The sequence below is a fragment of the Haliotis rubra genome, unplaced genomic scaffold (assembly GCF_003918875.1).
Source record: "Haliotis rubra isolate DU_JTF1 unplaced genomic scaffold, ASM391887v1 Scf80, whole genome shotgun sequence".
In the NCBI taxonomy this organism is placed as follows: domain Eukaryota; kingdom Metazoa; phylum Mollusca; class Gastropoda; order Lepetellida; family Haliotidae; genus Haliotis; species Haliotis rubra.
In genome coordinates, this window is record NW_025767524.1 from 761,236 (window position 1) to 788,232 (window position 26,997).

A 26,997-nucleotide genomic window follows, 5' to 3' on the forward strand; every position below is an offset into this window, starting at 1 on the left:
AGCTCTGTCTTCACCGTGGTATACTGACATCAAGATAGCTCTGTCTTCACTGTGGTATACTGTGTCAAGATAGCTCTGTCTTCACCGTGGTATACTGTGTAAAGATAGCTGTCCTCACCGTGGCATACTGGTATCAAGATAGCTCTGTCAGTTGACAGTAAGGAACCGATAATCCTTGCAGGAATAACAAATTTCCGATCTAACTATCTAAAATTAGGTACTATTACGACTCTCAACAGCTGTGACAGCCAAGCATGATTGTAGACTGGGTCCGGCCTAGTAAAGTCATTTGGCGGTCGCGCAATTTGGAACCAAAACTGGTTCTTGAATATACGTTCGTCATCAGAAATCTGGTACCGGAAGTAAGCTGGACCCCGTCTCGCATATCGCAAGTTGGCGCAAAGGAGCCGGGAACAAGCTTAGCACCGGAAGTAGCGCCTCGCGAGACTTACAGGCTCTATTGCACTTATTTTTCCACACTGGTACGCCGTGAATGTTTCTTTCATCAAGGCGATTGCGAAGGCTGACGCTCAGGTCATAGAGCATGAATCCACATGAACTATGTCCAACAGTCGTTGTCGTGAACCAGGACACAGGGTCTCAGGTATCTCAAATTACGTCACTTGCCATCTCTAGTTCTCCCTGTTTACGGACCTGCAAGAAAATATCATTTGAATTGTTTTTAAGATGAACAGAAAAAAGTCGAAAGGACAAAAAACCAAGCTACTACTACTAATGCAACTACTACTACTACTACTACTACTACTACTACTACTACCAACACCACTACTACAACTGCTACTACTACTACTACTACTACTGTCGTCACTATATGGCTGAAATATTGCCAAAGTGACTTTTAATTTTAACTCACTCACTCACTAGATCCGTGTTACGATCCATGTTTGACGTAAGAGGCGACTAACGGGATCGGGTGGTCAGGCTCGCCGACTGGGTTGACAAACATCATCGTATCCCAAATTGGTAGATCAATGCTCATGCTGTTGATCACTTGAACGTCTGGTCCAGACTCGATTATTTACAGACCGCCGCCATATACATGTAGCTGGAATATTGCTGAGTGAGGCGTTAATTAACAAACTAGCCAACTAACTAATACTGACGATGATGATTGATTGAGTCTAACGCCGCTTCGAACAATTTCCAGTTATATGGTGGCGCGTGAGGTAAACGCATTCAAAAACATTGACTTTAAGGTATTTACCACAACGGAACATGAACCGTTGAATGTGGAATAAACAGCGGGTCATGCAACAGATAAGGAATGTCTCGTCTTACCTGAACTGTGAGTGGGTTTATTTGGTTTAATGCCGATTTGGACACTATTTCATTTATATCACGGTTCATTTCACCGTCAGTCAGAGGAAACGAGGTCTCAGGCGATTACCACCTTGCTGAAGGCCACAAGCACGAATATCGAGCTTAAAAACCTCGAAATATAGTCAGACCAAACGGTGACTCAGACCAGAGACCATATGGTCTCTGCTCAGACTGACGATATTAGCTCTCTGGTACGCTTAAGGGACAGCGCATTCGCACTACACTGTTCTGCCCAGTCCACTTGACAACTGGGTCACCTATGCTTTTACTGCGAATTTTGGATTGTGTGCTGGACAGCGAGTAGATTCTGGGGATGAAGATACGACACATTTCCACCAGAACTGGGGCTTCCGTGTTTAGACATTGTGACCATATTTTGCCGAGGGTTCGCGTCTATGAAATACTGCCGTCATGTGGCTAATATATATTGCTGCGTGCGTCGTAATGTAATATTCACAAACGGCTGATGCCACTGACGAGGCATCGTTTAGTGAGTAAGTGAGTTGAGGTTTACGCCGCTTCATGCAATATTCCAGCAATATCACGGCGGGGGCACCAGAAATGGGCTTCACACATTGTACCCGTGTGGGGAATCGAACCCTGGTCTTCGGTGTGGCGAGCGAACGCTTTAACCACTAGGCTACCCCACCGGCCCCACATATCATTTAATCACAAACAAAAGGGTTTTCATAGTTTCACTGACATTCTTTGTACTGCATCTCATTTCGTTCTTGACGATCTTGTCGTTGATGTCTCCAGTCATCTCATTGATGATCAGCGCTACCCAGGCAAGTCCTAGAACCACCCAGATGACATTGACAATGCGGTATACATCGCGGTAAGGAACTGCTTTCAGACCTGCAACAGAAACGAACAGCATACATTCTGGTTTACACATTCTGGTTTACACAATCTAGTTTACACATTCTAGTTTACACATTCTGGTTTACACATTCTAGTTCTACACATCTGGGACACATTCATGGTTTACACATTCTGGATTTACACATTCTGGTTTCACACATTCTATTCTGTTTATTGAGGCTAGACATTCTGGTTAACTTTTATTGAGCTAGACATTCAAAAGCAAAGGCTTTTTTAAAATATGAATAAAAAATAGTGACCCTGATAGAAATTTAGATATATTCAATCTGTCAACAATGAATATTTTATAGTTGTTAGTGTCTCTATTTACAACAGTTTGGAATATATTAATTTTTCAAGCATGTTCTGGCACAATTTCTCCACAACTCTCTTTCCCAATCCCCCCTCGCGCATTTCAAATGGACAGTCCCTAAGTTGATTTGAAGTTATTGTGATTTATATGCTGGCACAAGGCAACAGGATGTAGCTTCCCTTGTCGTCAGTGTGCTTCTTACTATACACATGAACATTAATAAACACCACCTGAATCCAATGGCGATGTTTATACTTTTGGTCAACACAAACAATTGTTCCCTTACTTACTGGAATGTACATGTAAAGCACGTGCTTCAAGCTATGGGTCGCCTGTTCACGTGCTGAGAAGGCGCCATTTACATTGGGGTATAAATTATCTGCACCTCGGTTTTCTGAACTGATTTATAGGACATCACTAAACATTAACTTTTCTTGACATTGCAAGACGTAGGTATTCAGAGAATGCACGACTGCAAATCATTGACAGGTATGACGCAGGGATTTTCTGGAACATTGATCACGCGGTCATTAGTCAACTTGGGAGGAAGCATCACCGGTGAAGTGAAAGATCAATGTCTGCATTCCCATGGCCCAAGTCGAAGAATTGGAGCGGCAATGGAGATTGGTTATGAATAAAATATGCCAATCAGGGAGATCTGATTTAGATATTAATAAAATTTGCCAATGAAAAGGCCTATTTTCAGGCCGAGATAGACAACGGTCAAGGTCGTCAATGGCGAAGAGCCACGGCACGGCATGGCACGGCACGGCACGACTCGACGAAGAAGAAAAAATGTTAGTTAATAACACATTACGGCTGACAGGACTTTGTTTCTCAGAAAGAATGGCGATGAGCCCGATGAAAGGTGCTCTCGATTTAGCGTATTTGGTGCGTGGCAGTTGTTTATAATAAACAAGACATTGGGTTAGTTAGCGGTACAAAATCTGAGCAGGGTTTTGGCTCGGAACTGCACAGTAGCGAGATTTACAGCATCCGAGTTGACACCGCCTTTAGCACACGTCAGTGGTCAAAGTATCATCTATGTCTCATTTCGTAGCTGAATCTATTGGTCTGAAATGATTATAAAGTTTTATATTGATATCTACAGTGGGCATTGTTGAATTCGTCCTGAGAAAAACTTGGTGTGCTGACCATGTAGCATCCCTTTTATACTAAGCAGCAAAAGAAACGTCAGTCTGGAATTTTCCTTCGCAGAAACGGATAACTGTAAACCCATTTAATGTTTTGATTGTATATTTATGACAACATCTTCAACTTTACCTGAGCAAAGACATTCCTTCCCAAACTCAGAATGGAACCCAAGAAATGGTCTCAAAAAGGCAACCTGATCTCGGAGATGGTACGGTGTTCTCCATTTTTTTCATGCAACTCATGCTGCACGTGCTCATGCAGGACCAGCCCTATAAAATGCATCCCCAAACCTGGTTGAAACATTCACATTACAACGTCAGCAGGGTGTCCTTTCTCAAGACAGCTCAGAGGAACCAGGCGCTAGGAAGACTTGAAGCTGGCCACACTGCACAACCCGTTGCCAATCACTTCCAGGTCAACGTTCGGACCATCTACAGGCTGCAGCAACGTTTCCGGGCCAACAACACAAATGATCGCCCCTGTACTGGCAGACCAAAGGTGACCACAAGACGACAAGACCGCCATGTTGTGCGACAGCATGTATTGAATCCCTTCATGCAGGCATCCGAACTAGCACGCCAGACAGTGGGAACACGGAAGACCAATCAGCACTGATACAGTACGCCGACGTCTTAACAGCGGGAACCTCCATTGCCGTAGACCTTACCGTGGACCTATCCTCACCCCTCGTCATCGGCATGAACGTCTACAGTTTGCCCTACAACACCAAAACTGACCATACAGGCAATGGAGAACTGTTCCGTCGGTACTGCGTATCATCTGCAAATGGCAGAACAAGAATATGGCGACGACGTGGCCAGCGTTACTCAGACCAATGTGTTATGGAAAGACTCATGGGAAGGTACATGCATCACGGTATGGGGTGAATAAGCCTGAACCTGAGAGTGGGTCCTGTGGTGTTTCAGAACCTTGGTCCAGGGAGAGGAGGCGGCATCACAGCGGTGCGCTACATCGACCAAGCTCTCAGACCCCACGTCATACCACTTTTCGCACGTCACCGGAAGAACATTTTCCAGCATGATAACGCCCGGGCCAATACTGCCAGAGCTACACGGGACTTCCTACAGCAGAACGGTGTCAACAGTATGCAGTGGCCATCCCTCAGTCCTGATTTAAACCCAGTTGACCATCTTTGGGATAAAATTCAGAGGAATAATGTCATACCAAGGCCGAACACCGTCGATTTATTGCTCCAGGCCTTTCTCAGAGTGTGGTTCAAGGTGCCAATGGCCTTCATCAATTGATTGGTGCACTCCATGCATAGACGCTGTGCTGCAGTTATTGCCGTTCGTGGTGGTCACACTAGATAGTGAAGTCAAGAGTCTGAATGGACTGCAAACGTTCACGTATTGTCTTGGAATTGTGCTGAGTTATTCATTGATGTGTCAAGATATTGTACACACAAAATGTTTTTGATCCGCTCATTATGTCCATTTCTGTAATGATTTGATTACAGTGTCTATCTAATTTTGAATTCGTACTGACGGTTTCTTTTGCTGCTGAGTATATCTTATATTTAATGCTGAGAACCCTTCAGTGACAATATACACATTGATGAGAATTTTCTTTTCTTTTCTGGTTACAAGCCTCTGGTCATAAAACAACATTCACAATAACCTTCACTGTAATGCAAGTATAGAAAGAGTAACTGCAGGGTTTGAGACATAAATACCAAGTCCTACCTACCTGCTACATAGTCCCCGAACCCTATTGTAGTAAGGGTTACAACACTATAGTACACAGACACGCCATAGTGCCACCCTTCGACCAGGGTGAACATGACAGAAGGCAGGAAGATGAGCAGGATGGCGCCCAGTGCCACACACAGGCTGACTTTGACACATCGGAGGACACGGTGAGATCGGCCCGTGATCATCTTCTCCTGGAGCTTAGTGATGGGGAACCTCAACTTCTGGCCAATGGCCGCCAGCAACACAGTACATAATGGTATTCCACACAAGGCACAGAATATGCAGAATATTTGTCCAGCCAATGTATTCGGGGCAATGTTCCCGTAGCCTGAAACAGAGAGCATATGATCCTTCTATACAGTATATATAGCCTGGTATACAGACAATGAAACAAACATAGACAAGAAGGCCTATGCAAGTCTTGACTACTGCAGTTTCAGGAATAGAGAATCCTACTTGGGTTTTTTAAATCCTATTTGTAAAATATTATAAAGTTAATTTAAGAAATGTTTCTCTGAAATGTACATGTATATGTTCATTTTGGGGGAAATGTGTTAGTCCAATACTTATCCCGCGATTTAATATTTCACGATAACATGCATCGGCCAATTCTGACCATCCAATCCCTTTAGACACCTTTCATGACAAGCATGGATTGCTGAAGACCAATTCCAACCCGGATCTTCAGAGGTGAGTGAGTGAATGAGTAAGTTTAGTTTTACGCCGCACTCAGCAATATTCCAGCTACATGGTGGCGGTCTGTAAATGATGGACCAGGCAATCCAGTGATCAACAGCATGAACATCGATCTACGCAGTTGGGATACGATGACATGTGTCAACCAAGTCAGCGAGCCTGACCACCCGATCCCGTTAGTCGCCTCGTACGACAAGCATGGGTTACTGAAGATCAATTCTTCCCCGGATGTTCAGGGGTATGGTATAGCTACGGATAGGGAGGTAATACATATCTACAAGCCCGCAGCTAACATGCCTACCAATCGTGGTAACAACAGTCGTTGTGAAGAAAAGAGAGCTTGCGAAATCCCAGTTACTCGCCGACGTCTTCGTCACTGTTGCCACCACGCCCATATCGTACGCTTCTATCACTCGTTGTACAAACACCTCCATGTCGTCTTGCAGTATACATGGATATTTACCTGAAATTCAAACACTGGCATCATTCCTCAATCCTTTAGAGTAATGTTAGCTACACCACGTTCTTCGATTTAGCGGCTTTGCGTAATCTGTACAAGTTTAGTGGTAGTGACATTTAACCACAGTACGTGTATGTGGACAAAGATGGAATCAGTAAACCAGTCAGACTTCAACATTCTCAGGTTGAGGAAAGATAATTATTTTACTCTGATGGATGTAGCAGGCTGAGGTAAAATAAGTATTTTTTCTTGACAGATGCAGCAAGTTAGGAATATAATTATATTTTGCCTGATACATGTAACAAGATGAGGTAAGATTATTATTCGTACCTTGTAGATGCAGCAAGTTGAGAAAAAATATGTATTTTTTCCTGATAGATGTAGAATATACATGTATATCTTTCAACCCCAGTCGTGTAACTAACCTTTTCGTCGAGAAGACACAGGGCAAGTAAACAGTTCACATAGGACAAACTCGAGCGTTATTATCAATCAATCAATCAGTTGATTCTCAACTAACCACGGTTGGTGGTACAAGAGCGAATACAAATATTTTATATATCAAGCAAATGTAAAACTCTCCCCAAACAGAAACGCATCATGAAAATAGCAATTTCATGTAGCAATGAATTAATTCGTGATTCATTTTACAAAAGGTTTTGCTCTGTTTATGAGTCCTATGGTGTTTATGTTATGAAACATCACAACAAAACGCACCATCCGTAAAATACCCGTATTTAACAGCATGATTTTCAATTTCGGCTTGTAGTGTCACAGAATACACAATTCACATGCAATGCACGTGAAAGTTGGGGATCAGATAGTCTCAATGATGGGTATAAAAGGTTGATCGCTGTCTGTCGATTATTCACTGTATTTGGAATATTGTTGACGAACGCAAAATGCTACGTCTAAGTGAAGCCAACCGTCATATCGCCATTGGTTTTCTTGAAGCTGGCCAGTCTCAACGTGCAGTTGCCTGACGCATGAATGTTCACCAAAGCACCATTTCACGGCTCCGGGAGAGATATCGCCGGCAGAATGCGGTAGCAGATGCCCCTCGTAGTGGGCGACCTCGGGCGCCCACTGCGGCGCAGGATCGCTACATCCGGGTACATCACCTGCGTCATCGAACACCTACGGCGACCAGTACCGCTCGACAAATACCCGGATTGAGGAGGCTTTCTGCACAGACCGTCAGGAACAGGTTGAGAGAGGCTGGTTTACGTGCCAGAAGACCTTATTTTGGCCCTGTGCTTCGACAACAACATCGTCGACATCGAGTTCAATTGTGCACCAACGTTCAGGCCTGGAACCTACCGAATTGGCGTGGAATCTGGTTCAATGATTAATCACGATTTATATTGGAACGACGCGATGGAAGAATGCGGGTTTACAGACGTCGACGTGAACGTTTCGCCGACGCTTGCGTTCCCCAGGTGGACAGATTCGGCCGGGGAAGTGTTATGTTGTGGGGAGCGATCACCTGCCGTAGGAGAAGTGATTTGGTGATGATCCAGGACACCCTGACAGCTCAACGGTACTGTGACGAAATCCTACGCCCACACCTCCTTCCAATCATTGATCGCCAGAGTGAGTTGTTTCAACAGGACAATGCCAGGCCCCACACAGCACGTCACACTAGAGACGACCTCCAGAACCACAACATCAATGTGCTCCCCTGGCCCTCAAGATCACCGGACTTAAACCCGATCGAACATCTGCGGGATGCCCTGGACAGACGGGTGCGACGCCGTCACCCTCAGCCCCAGACACTTCAGCAACTCGCACAGGCACTACAGGCAAAGTGGGCTGCGATTGGGCAACACGATATTCTGAGACTTATTCGTTCGATGCCGAGGCGATGTCGTGCAGTTCTGGATGCCCACGGTGGTCACACGAGGTATTGACTTCAGCGCCACCACACTCAAACTGACTTTCCTCGAGTTGGTGCCTAAGACGGATAAGTCTGCATTCCCAGTGTGCAATTTCGCTATATTTCATTTAGGAGATAAACATCATGTGTTGGCCAATTTCCGGGTGTTATTGAGTATTTGAAGCACGGGAGGTTTCAAATGAAATATTCCCGTGCTTCAAATACTCAATAACACCCGGAAATTGGCCAACACATGATGTTTATCGACATTGTAAACACAAAAGTAAACCAAAAGGTCCACACACGTTTTTGTGTCGGCACTCATTGACATCGAGTACGGGTACAGCAGTGAAATGTCATCAGCCTGCCGTTTCGGCTGTCTCCCATGGTAGCATCTGGAACTGCTCATTTGTGACGGCATTCGGATTTTACGTCACAATATGATTTTAATGACGTCACCACAGCTGACGACGTAACAATACAATGGTGTGAGCGATGTTTGTATGTATTAATACGCAGCGAATTTCCGGGAATCGAATACCATTTGATCACGTTTTTCAACCAATCAGATTAAAGAACACAGTGACTTTTGGTTTACAATTCTTTATAGTGTCATTAGTTGTGAATAATTTAACCAAAAAAATTCAGACTTGGATATTTTGTTTTGGGGGATGATAAAAACATTTTCCTGGCATCACAGAGATTTTGACATTCAAAAAATATAATGAAATTCATCAGCAATAGATGCAGATTGACAGAGTTTAGAAGTTCTATCAATGCCTGGGATGTTCTCCCAGCGGCCAGTTTCTATTGGCAGACTGTGATTAGATGTAATAAATCTTAGTAATGGAATTGATATTCGCTTTGGGATATATAGGTATGTATCAAATAGTGGATACTGTTTAAGGTATTGATAATACAATCCTTTTGAGCTTGAAGCAACATCGTTTCTCCACTTTTGAATAAATTGGTCCTTAAGTATGTGTTCGACCCGTGAAGCTAGCCACTGAGTTGTACAAGAGGACGGGTTTTTGAATACATACGATAATCCGGTATCGTCTAAAATAGCCTTAACTTTTTGGGTTTTCTAGTAGTTTTCCGCTTTCATTTTCCACAATCAGGTAATTATAAATAAGTTGTGAACGTTTTTTGACTCCATTATGGTTGGTAAGTTTATGCCAAAAGGTAATGAGACGTTTATAGATATTTGTCGTGATTGGGAATCTACCGGGCTCCCCATAGAGCATAAATCGAGGTGTGCAATTCCTTAGTCCTGTAATAAGTCGTAGAAATTTTAGATGGATTTTTTCCAGACATTCCACATTTTCAATACACCAAATTTCTGAGCCATAAATTAGTATAGGTAATATCATTGAATCAAAGGCAAACAACAAACAGTCCAACGGCAAGTCGATATTTCGTGCTTTGTATAACAGACTGAACATGGCTTTAGTGGCACTGTCACCGAGATCCTTAATACTTGTTACCAGTCTTCTATTTCTATGAAACGTGATGCCAAGGTAGTTGTATGTATCTACGATATCAAGTCTTTTGCTATTATAACAAAAATTCCATGTTGAGGTGTTTGCTGGTCCACTCCCAAAGATAAGAATTTTGTTTTTACTTATATTGACAGTTAATTTCCATGTATCACAATATGTTTTAAAGGAATCTAATGCTTTCTGTAATCCTTTGGGTGATTTATCGAATAAGACGGTATCATCTGCATATAGTAAAATTAATAGTTGTATGAAGAGTTGAAAATCATTATCTTGAACATAATCTAGTCTAACACCATTACAGTCAGAAGCAAGGATGTCTGATTCAATATCATTAACAAAGATTGAAAATAGCAAAGGCGATAGGATTTCTCCCTGTCTCACGCCATTATTGCACGTGAAGTAGGCCGATACACTGTTATTATATTGCACGAAAGATTTGATACCATTGTACATTGCAATTACAAGTGTCAGAAACCTCCCTTCAATACCAATAGTTTGCATTTTCTTCCACAGACCTACTCTCCAAACTGTGCCAAAAGCCTTGGTGAAGTCTATAAAAGCACAATATAATTTTTGTTTGTAATTTTCAATATCTGCATGAGGTTATAGATAACAAACAAGTTGTCGGCAGTTGAAAATGATTTCCTAAATCCAGCTCGTGCTGGTGTCAATATATTGTTTTCATCTAGAAGGTCTGATAGGTGGTTGTTCAATATTTTTGTAAATAGTTTCCCAAAACAACTTTGGATGGTAATAGGTCTATACGAGTTTGGATCAGATGTATCCTCTTTTTTTTGGTAAATTGGTTTAATTATTCTAGTAAACCAAGAATCGGGAAGAGTGCTTTTTTCAAATACCAAATTAAAAAGTTCGACTAACAAGGGGGGTTAATAAATCGCAACTATCAATTAAATATTCGTTTTTCGATAAAGTCTATTCCAGATGCCTTACATCGTTTCAGTTGCTTTATGGCTGCCCTTATTTCTTCCTCTGTAATATTGCTATTCAATATTTCACAAGTTAGTTGACTATTACTTCCGCTTGCATCGAGTTCTGATTTGAAGAATTTGTATAATACATCAATATGTATGTTATCATTGCTATCAATCTTATCACCATTTAAAGTTTTCCAGAATTGTTTAGGAGAGTGCATATGGGTCTCCCTAAACATTTTACCGATTTCGTCTTTGTACCGCTTTATATGTCTATCCATACACTATTTATAATTGTTTTATTCAAACCTAAATACGCGTTTATTATAAATGGAGTAGTGTTTTCGTAAACGTCGTTTTGCTTTATGAAATATCTTACGAGCTTTGTAACATTCTGACCCGTGAAGGTCCGGGTTAGAATGAACCTTCCGTAACCCATGCTTGTCGTAAGAGACGACTGACGTAATCGGGTGGTCAGGCTAGCTGACTTGGGTGACATATGTCATCGGTTCCCAATGGTGCAGATCGATGCTCATGATGTTGATCACTGGATTGTCTGGTCCAGACTCGATTATTTACAGACCGCCGCCATATAGCTGGAATATTGCTGAGTGCAGCGTAAAACTAAACTCACTCACTTGTAACATTCTGTTCCGAACCAAGGTTTACATGTTCGGTCCTTCGTAAATTCTCTATGTTTTCGGACTCAGAAGGTTTTCCGTGCAGCGTCCGTAAGCACGTGCGCGACCTCGTTAGTGATGCCATTGACTGTTACTGGGTCATCTTGATCAAGCCTAGCAGCGTGTGTTTTCACTGCGAGATTATTTCTCCGAATTATATCTAACTTTTGGAGGAATTCACCGGTTTTCTGCGTATGATATCGCTTTGGATTAGAGCATGAGCTGTGAGTAGTTTAAGCGGTGCTATGGGTGCCTGTATCTGATTCCTGAAAAGTTATTTTAGCTAAGCTAAATGTTACTGGGCAGTGCACATCTGAATACAGCGGTGAGAAGATATTTAGATCAGTGACAAGAGGTAAGCATGTGGATGAACATAAAACATAGTCTACCACACTAGCATCTTTGCAGGTTCTTTTACCAATACCTCTGTCGTGTCTAATTCTACCATTACATATAATAGACTCAAGTTTCTACATATTTCTATAAGTTTGCTTCCTGAATTATTCATTCTTTTTGTGTCCTCATTTGCCCTTTCCTTAGGCAGATTAATGTTTTCCAAAATATTAGTAGGTTCATAGTCATTATTAATATTACTTGCATTCATGTCTAGATCTTTTAACAATTGTTCCTTAAATATAATGTAATCACTTAGTAATGTTGTTCTTGCATTGAAATCTCCCATTAAAATCTTATGCTCACTGATAGATGTATAATATAGTAAAGATTGTTCAATGTTAGTGAATGTCTCACTGGTAAACTATTTAGAATTTTCAGGCGTTATATACACAATACCAAGGAAAATGTCTTCATTAACAGAAAATAGTGTTTTGTCTATTTAAATCCATAATATGTAATCACATAATTCTTCAGTCAGATATGCTTTTCTAGTTTGTGTTTAAAGGAGAATACGAACGAAAACAAAACTTTTGATATATTGTAAAAGATGTTCTAAAAGTCACATTCCGTGATTAAAATTGAACAAAAAGTTTGTAAAATAGCAATAAAAACACAAAAAACGTACTCGTATTTCCGCCTATTACGGAAACACCCGACAGTTAATGAGCAAAGGGGGTATCACGTGACATGACGTCACACGTGCCGGCTGCTGATGGCTTCCTCTTTGATTTTACCTCACAACTTAACAGTGTCCATGGATTCTGAAGCAGTAAAAGATGTTCCTGATGTCATTTCTGAAATGGATGTTAGACCGTATCATTACGATCCGATTTTACTTCTTGCAAGACAATCTTCCAATGAAAATGAAGAAAAAAGAATCAAGCGAAACGGAGGCACCGCTTGAGATCAAAATATATTTTTAAATAGATCATATAATTTAATATAAATACTGTTTGTCAGCAAAATGTAATACAGTTCCAACCAGCAACCCCCCCCCCCCCTATAAAGATATGACCAGTCCCTAAGAATTATTTTTTTTATATATGTCATTGCTGTTCCATTTGTGTCAAATGGGTGACTGTAGGGTGTCTGGGATTTAAAAACAAAATAATTATGCTTCTGACAGGGGAAAATAGAAATTATCTGCTGCAAAAATTACACTGGGATTATTTTGTTGAAAAAAAATTAGGATCCTAGTTTTCATTAATAACGTACCAAGTCTCCATACAAGATCCCAGCCTGGTCGAGCAGAGATAATATTCGCAACGCAGGTAAGTTATTCCCCCAAAACTGGTGAATTATAAAATACTAGTCAGAACAATGTATTTTTCCCTAGTTTTTGGTTATGGAAATATTTATGGTACTCGGTCATAGCTTTAGAATGACATCTTATCAGCCAATGAGAATACAGAACAACTTTCACGGCACACACTACTGACAAAAATATATAGCGAGTCTGATGCCAACGTGCGTAATTGGACAAAATGGAAAACAATGAAAGCTACAAGTACTTCATGATTTGCTGTTGTATTCGACAATGTTTCGGGTAGACTGCGGGATTTAGGGGTCCAAACCGAAAAGAACGCTATAGCGAAACATTTTCAAGCTCATGTGAAATCTTTTACTGATTTTGATAATAAATTTATATATCTCATGGGCACCAGTCGAACTGCCCCAGCTACAAAATGCCCCAGCAAATTTGGTCATTCATTCTAATTTGGTCAAATTTATTTAAAATGATTAAATATATGCCGTAAATGCATAGTTTTGGTCAAATTTGACATTATGTTCTTCATATAAAAGTTATTAGGAAGTAATATTTCTGAAAAATGTTCCTTGAGTAAACTCATAACTATCTATATAATTTTATATGAAGAACATAATCTCAAAGTTGACAAAACTATGCATATATGGCCTATATTTAATCATTTTAAATAAACTGGGGCATTTTGACTACCCCCTGGGGCAATTTAACCAAAACCTCGGGGCAATTTGACTAAATTTGCTGGGGCAATTTGTAGCGGGTGCAATTCGACTGGCAATCGGACTTATGTCTAATTTATGTTAAAAATACCACTGACAGTAAGTTGTAACAGGGAATGATGGAGTATAAATGAATCTCGTGGGTACTTCTTCCTTCTTCAGTTTAGCTTTGGGATTTCCATACCCCATGTGTGCATGTCTCTTTCATATGCATCCAACTCGGAAGGATCGGAGCATTTATCGTGCCTAAATCTTTACTTGGAAAACGGAAGAAATGGTGGCTCTTTCCATTGCTCGATGATTCCGTGCATCCCCAGGCAACGGAATACACCATCGTACCATTTACAAAAACGACAGCTGAAACAACACGATTTGTAATACTGTAGCGCTCGTTCTTTGGCAATATGGCGGACGCTTGTCACATATGAGGTTACGAGCGGAAAGGTCACGTGAGTCCCAGCGGAATATGCATAATGGCCGAAGCTCAGATAACAGAAACTGCTTTCGCGATAAAAACATAATAAACCATATTTTTGAATTAAACATTGGGGTACATGGGGTTTCTGATGACTTTATCTTTCACCCAGCAAATTATTGAAATTGTCTAGTATTTCATTTTTAAAGGCTTACCAACGCCACCAGAGTTTCTTAAACTTTTTCTATTTTGCAAGAATAATTTATATCCAGGTATTCCAATATTATCTAAGAAGTCAGTTTTAGTTTCTTGAAATCCAATGATGTCATTATTGCTTATCATATCAACTAATTCCTTATATTGTAAACGCCTTCTAAGGCCACATACATTTAATGAGAGTATCTTAATGGAGCTCTCTGCATCATTAATGTTAGGACAGACATCACCTCCTACCACGTGACCTTGCTTAGCTTTCTAGTGTTAAAGCATGGCTAACATTCAGAAATCCCTAACACCTAAAACGTTTCAGCAACATCCTTTGGTAACGTATTTTTCATCCCTATGTGTGCAAGTCGTGCATTTTGTTCATTCATTGGAATATCATTAGCCCATGTTGATCGGCCTGTTATGAAAAAATATATACGGGTTCAAGATAAGATTATCTTCATATCTGCCAGTCTCCTTCCTTTGAACTTAAGAGCCTCCAAATAACAAACAAATACAGAACATGGAGTAATATAAACATAAAGCATGAAAAAACATATTTTACGTTTTACAAACGGAGAAACTAATAACGAAGAAGATAAATTAACATTTAGTTGTTAATAATTTTTGTCGCGGTGGTAGCAGCTTCGTAAGGAACGAGTGTCCTCTAGCCTATATAGAAGTCCTGTGTTCATTTCACAAGTGAAGACTAAATTAGATATTGACTATAATATAATGGACAATATATTTAATCGCGGGGAGATCTCCCCGAGACAAGAGAGATAACATATTAAAATAAAAATTCATCCTTGCCGAATTATGGACGTATATTTCGGCTGGACTAATGAGTTTATGAACAGACCAACCAAAAGTGAGTAAAGACATTGACGTCCGGTTGAAAACCAACATGTGGATTTGGAGAGCATCTGTATTGTCCATTCTTCGTCGACCTCTATATTTCCAAGTCTCTTCATGTTGTTAATCATTTGAAAAGGTGGAATCTGACTGGTCTTTTGAAGGAGCTTGTAAGCGACACACATAATTGCCCCTGGTGCCACTATGGTCGAGACACAGAAGCATCAAGTTCAGCAACTGTGAAAACTGGGCAGTCAGTTAGCTCCCTTGTTTCGGGAAGATGCAGTGGTGTGAAAACATTCGTTAGCTTTCGGTGCCTACTCCGCGGGTGAGAAGAATCCCACCCAGGACCAATGTTTTTCGTCAAATCATTAAAATCTGTGGCAGTAACAGTTATATCACAGATCTAATCACAGAAGCTACAGAAACCTGGGATCGAGATCAAATATGTTCAGAAGAAATAAACAGACTTATCTGGTTCCAAGCTAATTTTTACTGGCTAGCTGAAGGCGGCACCGTGAGGTCTCACACATTACCCAGCATGCTTTCCCCTCAGGCCTCATTGCGTCAGACTGCATGGGGACCATTAATATATACTTGGAACTCTTCAACTTTTTACAGAACTTGAAGAAATAATAACATTAACATGAAATTATCCATCATTGAAGAATGATGTTGAACTGAAAACTGGAGAATAGCCCAGAGTTTTAAATCAAGTATATTGAATTCGATATGTTCCAGACTCAATCAGAGCAATCTACTTTGGTGGCGGGAACAACTTGTCCATATTTCACCTGAGAGTAATAACACCTGAGAGTAATAACACGTGTTGCTGTACTACGGTAGTCACCTGGCAGCCACACTATGCAGTGACAAATGATTATTGTCATCGTAGGCGTCAACACTGGCTCAGTTATCAGTATCTGGAGTGGCCTCCCATGCACAGATGACATTAGCGAGATGTTTCCTAATGCTGTTAATCAGACGTTTGATTTTTCCCTATGGCATCCATGTACTGCGGTGGGGTAGCTTAGTGGTTCAAGCTTGACCTGTCGCGCCAAAGACCTGTGTTCCATTCCCCACGAGGGTGAAGCCCATTTCTGGAGTCCCCATCGTGACATTGCTGAAATATAACTAAAAGCGGCGTAAAATCTTACTCACTCCTATTGTTTGGTGCAGTATTTAGGTCAGATCAATCAGGTTTGAAGCGGAGGGTCTCAAGCTCTCATCAGGCGTCCAAGATAATCCTAAATTAAATCTGTTGGATTCAAATTCGGGTTTATCATTGTCTTCTTAGTTGTATTATGATTCATATGGTGCTTAATTAATGTACATGTATATACATAAGTATACATAGATAGATTTCAAGGTTCCAAATTACACGCGTAATATAATGCAGATATGTTAACCATACTGACGTCCTCTTGAACAGGATTCTTGTAGGATTCTGAGAGGGGGGGGGGGGGAACAAATGCCTATATATGTTCCTCCCCATCACTTGTTTTCTGCTTCCTTTCTAACATTTGAGATACATATCTGCCTGAGAACATTTAATTTCCTTATGCAGGCGAACGGAGAGGTAAATCTGAATGCAAATACGCTATATATATGGTCTATGGTCTTGTATACACAAGGTTTCTTTTATTGAGTGTAGTGTATACACGGTTGTGAAGTGCTGTGACCATGAAAGGTGAGGGAACATTTTGCGTTTGTAAAGATCGTTACCATTTGCTTTATTTGTTTGAAGCTGAATGATTTTAGCGATTTTATTGTTTGCTTATAGGCATTAGATATTTATATAGCTCAGTCGTGCTAATTGATGTCATATAGGGATTTCGATAATGGGAAAGCCTGATTCTTTAAATGCACCCGGTATTAATATATATGCAATATGGGCTGACATACGACCGACAATGACTTATTGTTTGTTTATGTTATATTTCTTTGAACTGTAGACCGTAGATTGCACAGTATTTACACAGGTTACATTGAGTAAGTGGTGATCTTGGTTTTTACAAGGCATGGTGAACAAACAAAGCAAGGTCACGTGATAGGTTGCTGGTTGAAGTTGGCATGAGAATACATAAGTTTTGCCTTGATGGACATTCATTAATTTAGATGTATAGTGCTGTTGCACATACCACAAAAACATGGGGGCGGTGGGGTAGCCTAGTGGCTAAAGCGTTCGCTCGTCACGACGAAGGTCCGGGTTCTGTTCCCCGACATGGGTACAATGTCAACCAATCAATCTTTATTTTAGTACTTAAAAAGGCCACAGGCCTGTAGTAGATTTAGAGTTTACATGAGTAGATAGAAGTCATTCATAAATTCTTTTCTGCAACAATACTTTTTCTTAATCTCATAGCGAAATAGATGTACATTGCCAGATTCTGTAATATTGATGTGGTAGTATCTGTTAATAGTGAAATTAATGTTCTTACACTTGGATGCTTATAATAGTATGGCTTTAAGTAGTTCGTTCGTAGAGTCGTATAAACAGGACAGATTAGAAGGAAATGTAGTTCATCCTCAACAGTACTCATATAACATAAATGTATGAAGCCCATATCTGGTGTCCCCCGCCGTGATATTGCTGGAATATTGCTAAAAGCGGCGCAAAACCATACTCACTCACTCACCCACAAGAACGTGATATTAATTTTCAGCAGCGTTATGACTACAGTACACACATATATTTCAACTGCATGAACGTTTCCTTCGTAAAACACAAAACAACAAGTTAACTGGGCTAATGATGTTCTCGCTGACCTCATGTCTATACAAATACTTGTCACAGCTAAATTGTTCTTTAAATAAATAATAGGCGCACGAACTTGTATACTGTTATATATTGTTTGCCCTCCAGTTCTTCAGAAAGCAATCTTTGAAGTACAAGTGACTGCCAGCACAAGCTCTCGGTCGTTGTCCCTTGCTTACACTCGTCAGTAGGTCACCTTGAAATATACCACCTTTCGTTTGCACGATATGGTTGTATATTTCATCTAGCGAACTTTTGTCAACATTTAGGAAAACACATTGCATATATAAATGTTCCATTTCTTAGGTTTAGCTTTAACGGGCTCAGTGATTTCATTGTCGTAGACAACTGATCAATGAGCACACTGAAAACATAACTGGGCATGACATGTTCAACATAATCAAACAGACATTTTCTTGTCATTTCCAACGAGGCCATTTGCGCATAAATGCATCATGATGTTTACATAAACCAGTCAGTTTTTGACGATAGCGTTAAATTGATTTTACTAAGCAGTGTTTCAGGGTTGAATTCATATGCGAGTTCATAAATATTTAAGTCTGATTTTTTAAGCAGGCGTCTGGTACATAACTGGTTTTGTATTTTTAAAACCACTCATCATGATAATATGTGCATTAATACAGCAGTAAAACAATTCAGTAAGGGGGGACACTAACACAGGGGCGTGTCACGCTTAGAAATAGGTATAGGTATATAGACCCTTGACATATAGGTATATAGACCCTACCCTAGAACTATAGGGTAGGGTCTATGTACCTATATGTCTTTCTAACGCTGTTTCTAAGCGTGACACGCCCCTGTGGACACTAATGCATCACTTTGATCGATCTAGGGATATGTACACAACTCCAAGATGAATATCATCACCACAGCCAAGTGTTTCTTTTGATATTTCAAACCACAAGGAAAAATCGTTACTATCACAATATCATGAAGACGTGACACAAGACGAGAAGTTCAAACCCTGTTGACTGGGGGCTAGGTGGTGGTGCGTGAGCGCGAGAGGGGGGTGGAGGGGTGGGGTTTACATGCGCGTGTATGTTTGTTATTTTGCCTCCTTAAGCCATTATGCTTTCCCTTTGATTTGGAGTTCAGTACATGCTATTGTAGGCTCTAACGTGACAGGCTGGTGCTCGTGGACGTTCAGGGTTTATGGCTGAATAGTTTGAAGCAACATGGCACCGGTGGCAAGGGCAAGTGCTCATTTCTCCCTCACTTAATACAATAGAAAAGAGGAAATACTTCATGACACTTGCCTTTCCCAACACCACTTCGCTAATTACCTCACATGAAATTTTAAATTTCATCAGAGTGTAAGTTTTATTACTGAAACAAGATACCATCCTATTGTTACGATTCCTCAAAGTGTCAGTTTGACACGAACCGGAAGATTGTTATCGATTTGCTATTTTGTGCTTGAAGATGAAATCGCACTGACAACAGAACACGGTAACCTTCAGTATCCAACAACAAACAACACAGGGTATAAATTATAAATGAACGATTGCAATATACTCATGCCAATAATGGTTGTCACCAACTTCAATTATTTTAATTGGAGAAGGGGTGTGTGGTGTAAGGTGGGGGTGGGGTGTGGGAGGGGGTGACAACCATTATTGGCATGAGTATATTTTAAAAGTGATATTCTAAGCTGATATAGCGATAACATTTAATTATGATACTTAAATTAAATTGTGTAAATACATCATGACGTCTTTAGTCTGGTAAAGACATCTGTAGTATTAACCTGCAACTCGACACTTCAGTTAAAGCACATATCCTACTGAATTCATAGTTATTTAAATCTAATTCAAATATTTAAAACTATACAAAAAAGTATGGTGATATGCGAGGATTAAAGAATTTTTTTATAAATATATAAAAATTTGAGGTGACCCCAGACTCGAAATGCTTCACAGTACCAAATACATCATGCATTGTACTGTGAAGCATTTCGAGTCGGAGTCATCTCAAAAACAATATTTTTTAAATAAAATAAATATAATAATTATAAACACATTCAATTAAGTCTTCATTTATTACTAAATATTAGTCACGTGATCAAAGCGGGTCCGGGTAACGTGACGGGTACCCGGGTCCAACTCTTTATCCACCCGTCCCGTGTATCCGGGTTACCCCTCCCAGCCCTAACGACGATCAACATCAATTTGCATGCATCGCGGACAATGAATATTAAAAGCTACTGTGCTAATGAACATAACCTTACTTGACCACAGTTGTTATTACCATCCAGTATACTTTCACACATCTGAGGCATCGTGGCATACTAAACTATCCATTGTGGTCATAAAAAATCAACTATGTATAATAATCATGAGGATATTACATTACATGGAATAACCGATGGTCGACCATTGATGCTCATTCCGTCCCCATTGATATTCAACAGCCAGCTTGAGTATATCTGTATTATTGAGTGACTGAGTCGGGAAATCAATGCAGAAACAAACGACAGTGTAACATGGACAAAGGAAGGTACTGGTGCACGTACTGTCGTGTGTTTGTCATACATGTTCATAGCTCTGAACACTGGCGGATCTATCTAGAGGTGTGATAACTACACACAAACACGCGCGCGCACGCACGCACGCATACACACACACACACCACCACCACCACAACCACCACCACCTCCAGTGAAAAGGGTTAGAACCTCTTCTTGTTGTCTTTATGATAATGATAGTAATTATTATTCCTTGTGGTCTAAAATATCAAAAGAAATACTTGGCTGTGGTGATGCTACTCATCTTGTTGGAGTTGTGTACGTATCCCAAGATGGACCAAATAGGCAATATCTATGAATAGAGTCTCTCTCTCTCTCTCTCTCTCTCTCTCTCTCTCTCTCTCTCTCTCTCTCTCTCTCTCTCTCTCTCTCTCTCTCTCTCTCTCTCTCTCTCTCTCTCTCTCTCTCTCTCTCTCTCTCTCTCTCTCTCTCTTCAACGCAACTTTTCACCTCACCGTCAGTTTGATCACTGTCTGAAGTAATTCAATATTGACTGAAGTAATTCAATATTGACAGAATAATTACTTACGAAGGAAGTCCAGGTGAAAATCCCGTGTGAGATTCTTGACAAGGATTTCATGTGGCTCTTCCAGAAAATGAAACACAGTCGCTGACAGGAGAACGTAAACGAGCAGGACAGCTAAGAGGATGCCAATACTCTTCCACAGCATGGCGAGTTGTCACGCCTGCAGCAGACGGGGAGAAATAAATGTTGCTAAGCCTAGCTGTTCACCACGCACGTTACCCAATCCGATAGGCGCCGATTCCAGACCGCTCCTCTCGTTTCGTTCCTAGCATCGGAAAAAATGAAGAAACTTGTCAAGATACTAGAATTAAGTGAGGTATGTATGATGAATGGTTTGTTCGGCTATGACGCTACGGCTCCGCGGTTTATAGACTTTGAACTGGCCCTTGTTGATGAAGTTTCACCAGGACGACAGAAGATGCCGTTGACCGTGTACAGACCTTGGGGTAGGGAGTATACGCCTGGGTCGATCCTCGCCACGCGATACAGAACGAACAGTTACACAATTATAGGATCTGGGTGCTTCGATCGATTGTTGGGAAGCGTTATATTGAACTATTCATATCTCCCAGTAGGACACCAGACTGCTCGTACTGTCAATAGCTTGATAGGAAATTAAGACGGTGTACTGTACGATATGTATATCCCGTTATAGGTCCAATGGCAGGCAGCTGAGGAATAGTACTGAGACATCTGAAGGAGCCAACAGTTCGGCACTTGTCGTGATTGAAGAAACCTACAGTTCGGCACATCTCTAGTGATCTTAGCAAGAGTTTAAAACATCAATGCAGAAATATTGAGCCGGATAACATGTTATGATTCGAGATAATGAAGTTCATGGTGGAAACGCAGGTTGAAGCATTGGGCCGCATCCCACAAATCCATCGTATATCCATAGTTTAACACAGACCTAGACGTAGCAGTAAGATCGCTTTGTGAACAGGACCGTGAAGTTTGGCTGGAATGCCAACATGCATGCTAATAGAAATCAGATACTAAGGGTTTCATGAGAGATTCACACCAACAGAACTCTGTTCTACTTGGCTATATTTATTCACTCGTAAGAAGTTTATGAACCTAATTTCAAGCCACAGCCTTCCCTTTTCTTGGCAACAATACTGTTTCCCGTCCGGCGTGTATTTAATTGATTTGCTAGGGGAAAACTGACAATAGATATATTGATTTTTAGATGTACATCAATTGCACCTTTGTATATGTTGAGAGCGTTATAGTTTAGATTGAACTGTTAAGTTACGTTAGGTTACTTTCATGGAAGAATATTGATTTTTCATGGTTCATTTCCAGTCCCGGTCCTGGCGCCTGGTATAAAACCGATACTTTACAGCTGTGGTAATCAATTACATCTCCATGAATGTCTGAGAGGTCGGAATCAGAATTAATATACAGTTGTGGCCTATGGCTGGGCATGGGCGCGTTAATTAATATTAACTGATGTGAAAACAACATATCCAACCTGTATGTTCTCCCCTGTAGTCAGGGGCGGTGGGGTAGCCTAGTGGTTAAAGCGTTCGCTCGTCACGCCGAAGACCCGTGTTCGATTCCCCACAAGGGTAAATTGTGTGCAGCCCATTTCTGGTGTCCCTCGCCGTGATATTGCTGGAATATTGCTAAAAGCGGCGTAAAACCATACTCACTCACTCACTCACTCCCCTGTAGTCCGCCGTGATGTTGCTGGAATATTGCTAAAAGCGGCGTAAAACCAAACTCAGTCAGTCTCCCTTGTAGAGCGTTGCTATGTCCTCATACGTTCCCTTCACAGTTAACGTCTAAAATAGACTCATCGTAAACAAAAGGCACCATTTATCTGAAAAAGCTATCTCCGTTGGGACATGGATAGCCCAGTGGTTTAAGGTGCCAGAATTCGATGTGTCTCTCATAGGCGTGCCAGCAACCTGTGATCACTGGTTCGAATCCATGTTCGCCTGATTCATCTTTCAAGTGTATCGGCACCATACCTGTGTCTGTGTATGGTAGCAGGGACGGTGGGGTAGCCTAGTGTTAAAGCGTTGGCTCGTCACGCGGAAGACCCGGGTTCGATTCCCCACAAGGGTAAATTGTGTGCAGCCCACTTCTGGTGTCCCCCGCCGTGATATTGCTGGAATATTGCTAAAAGCTGCGTAAAACACTCACTCACTGTGCACAGCAGAATAGAAATACTGTACAAAGCAGGGTTGAAGAGTCAGAGAACAAAGTCGTTAGCCACATGGATCACAGATAACAACAATAATTGTTTTTGAATTCAAGAGACCGATGTCCATCATAAATTAACTTAAGACTATTACAGAGTGATCTAAAATTGAAACTTTCATAAAAAATATTATGCATTATAACTGAAAATACTGTACAAAGCGGCGCTGGAGACTCGGAGAACAAGGCCGATAGTCTGTACCATATATTATAGATAAGGGCGGTGGGTGGTTAAAGCGTACGCTCGTCGCGATGAAGACCCGGGGTCGATTCGCACATGAGCACAATGTGTGAACCCTATTTCTGGTGTCCCCCGTTGTGATGTCTCTCGAATATTGCTAAAAGCGGCGTATTACCATACTCACTCACTCAAGATAAGTCTGGAATGATTTGCAAGTCTAGAGTGCATCAGCTCTGAAATTAGGAACTTTCTCGGTTCCATTTGAATTATGTTTTTTATTTGATAACTACATGATTTTAATGATCTTACTTTATTTCCGAGACTAATCATTACTCTACACGGCCGCATGAGAAGCGCTGTTACGAAGCGTCGGTCTAATAAAGGGGTACCTAATACTGTTTGTCTACGATCAAGGCGTAAACTACTGGAATTACCTTGCACTTACGCAGCTCAGGGAATTCGATCTGCACACAAACACCTGAACGACTCTTGAACTACTTTCAGCTCTGACATTGGGTGTGCTCATATGAAACACATCACCCCGCCATCCTCACCTGGTGACGACATTCCTGGAAGCAAAGTAATGAGAAAGATGGAATTACGATGGGGAATCTGCAAATATTTAATCAATAGAGCTTCAGGTATATTTGTCTTCTACATCCTGCTATAGTTAGATATATAAGTGATTTCTAAGGTGAACAGGATTGATTGTTAAGACCTTCGTCTCTGCTAATTGACAGGACGTGTTTACATACATGTTCTTTTTTACATTGAACATAAAATATTTACGCATGTAAGTGGTATGCCCGTCACTTTTTGTCAGCGTCATGAACTGTTGTTTGCTGGAACGAGGATAAACTGTATTTGTAAACAATAAACATTTCCATCGAGGAGTGAGTGAGAGAGTTTGGTTTTACGCCGCTTTTAGCAATATTCCAGCAATATCACGGCGGGGAACACGAGAAATGGGCTTCACACATTGTACCCATGTGGGGAATCGAACCCGAGTCTTCGGCGTGACGAGCGAACGCTTTAACCACGAGGCCATCCCACCGACCTTTTCCACCAAGGAAGGAGTGAAACAATAACTGCTATATACCATGTGTATACCAGAAGAGTGTTTAGCAGAAGAGAGTATTAACTTGTGAATACCTTCACATGAGACACACTGGCATATCACACTAGGTGATGCCCAATGGTTTACCACCCTATTGATCATGAAGGACTACGTTCTGTAGTGATGAGAATCCGCTCTTTATTAGGGCTGTTGTGAATTTGACCTGAGCCTTGTACAGTGTTTTACTTTATGAAATAAAATCAGTAATAATTATTACTAAATAATACCTAGGTTAATGTAACGGTGTTAAAAGGATATTTTTCCAAAGGAAATAGACAAGGACATCCCTAACACGTTCCCTCCTAGTATGTCACACAGACCCTGAAACAAATATATCCAATACACAGCGTCTGAATCTATTGCAGTGGCTCTGAGCTCCTATACATTACATATTAGGAGATATAAATTCATAAACTGATCTTCCTGTCAAATATTTTCATTTTAAAGTCTAATTCCCTCCCTGTATCTGGGAATGTAACAGACTGGTGACCAAGAATAGACCAAAAGAGCAATTTCACTACAATCAGTCATACTCCTTTCAATATTATATCAGCACATTGGTTTTATGAGCCTCGGTGGAGTCGGTTGATGTATTTCCTAGTCCCTTAAGTGAATGTAACGGTTCGATTAACCACAGACCAGCTAATAATGTAGGACTTGCAAGTAACCAGTATCTGGTAATTCCTGACTTCCAGTTGGAAAATCAATGCATCGAGAATTAAGTGTGGATACATTTGTAGCGAAATAAAACCAATGGTCCTACGTAACCAACTAAACTAGTGACGACATGCACATCTACATCACCAACGCAGAGTCAAGACATTGACATTGTTTTCCTTCACGACGTATGCAACAACAACTGTCCTGACAATAATTATTAGCAGCTATTGCAGATGTACTATAGGTAAGGGTATCGTTGTTCTTCAACCCCCTTGCCGTCTCAGTCCGACGTAAATACTAAAAGGTTTCTTATTTTAATTTCCTCTGTATCTATTGACATGTGTGCCTTGACTGACTGACTGAGTTTGGTTTTACGCCGCTTTTAGCAATATTCCAGCAACATCACGGCGGAGAACACCAGAAATGGGCTTCACACATTATACCCATGTGGGGATTCGAACACGGGTCTTCGGCGTGACGAGCCAACGCTTTAACCACTAGGCTACCCCACCGCCCCTGTGTGCCTTGATGTGATTACAAACAACGGTTGCTGGACACACTCATGAAAACATAGGTCAGCTTGATAGTTCTTCATATAATTATTTAAATATTTTTTTTAAAACTCAAGCGATCGATGTGCATCATAAATTAATTTACAGACCGTATACAAAGTGATCTAAATTTGAACATTTCATAAAAAATATCGTACAAAATTAGTGAAAAAACAAGGTTGGAGATGAAAAACATTAGAATTACGGATGGCCTAAGTTTATGTACCCTCATAACAAACCCAACAATATCCGCAATCCATGCTGCCGGACTGAAATTAGCTGCTTAGAGCTGCAGTGTTGACGTGCGGGAATAACTCAATGTTACAACGATTTTCCTGTGTGGAGGGTTTTAACATACTGTTTATTTCTAAAACACATGTAAGGCACGTTGCTAGGCTGAATGTTGTTGTGTTGTCGCTGATCTCGGTGCATAATCGATATGTCCTTCAATCCCTTGGCGGTGTGCGAGCAGATCATATCAAAATCTATCAATATTTCAGTCTCATTAAATTCAAATGTTCAACTCCTATACGACATGTCTCTGCATGAATATCCAAGGGACAGTAAGATTCTCGGTACGCACGAACGTGGCTTTCAAACCTGCATGTCCTATTTCTGTATCTCGAAAACGAAGTCAGTCGGCTTGTTCCGAATGTAAACGATAAATCCCGGGCTGTTACATTGTTGGGCATATATTTATTATTCACCCCTTCGCTGAGTGATATGTCAGTAACATGCTAAGATAAAATACCATCACAGGAGTCATTGTGTTTTCTAGATCATTTCTTTCGATAAAATAGAAATTTCCCAATGGATGGACTGAAGATGTTCACAGAATGTCTGAAACGTTTGAGAATGTAATCTGCTTCGCGGATAATTACCAGATGCACGTGGTTTCAGTGAATGCCATAGATGTGTTTGGGACAAATGTTCAGTTTATTATAAAGATTATGTCTTTTGTTCTCAGACAATGTGTTGTGCACGCGAACACATTACGCTTCGCGGATAGGACATCTGCACGTGAATTCCATGCATGATTTTATTATATAAACACGTTTCGTGTTCCT

At 40.8% G+C, this 26,997-nt stretch overlaps 1 protein-coding gene across 5 annotated transcripts in view; it reads right to left on the reverse strand.

Moving 5' to 3' along the window:
* LOC124261601 (potassium channel subfamily K member 16-like) overlaps positions 1–26,997 on the reverse strand; it is a 31,678-nt gene continuing 4,681 nt past the window's right edge. Inside the window, exons 2-7 of one of the 5 annotated variants that reach the window (XM_046695941.1) lie at positions 24,037–24,171; positions 21,217–21,478; positions 6,383–6,544; positions 5,381–5,713; positions 2,045–2,199; positions 1–654 (exon numbers count right to left, since the gene is read on the reverse strand). In XM_046695941.1, the coding sequence (XP_046551897.1) occupies positions 610–654; positions 2,045–2,199; positions 5,381–5,713; positions 6,383–6,544; positions 21,217–21,358 (837 nt within the window). In that variant the 5' untranslated portion in view covers positions 21,359–21,478; positions 24,037–24,171 and the 3' untranslated portion in view covers positions 1–609. Of the gene's footprint in view, positions 655–2,044; positions 2,200–5,380; positions 5,714–6,382; positions 6,545–21,216; positions 21,898–24,036; positions 24,172–26,997 lie in introns of those variants that run through there. The other 4 variants (XM_046695940.1, XM_046695939.1, XM_046695938.1 and 1 more) reach the window with 4 other exon arrangements.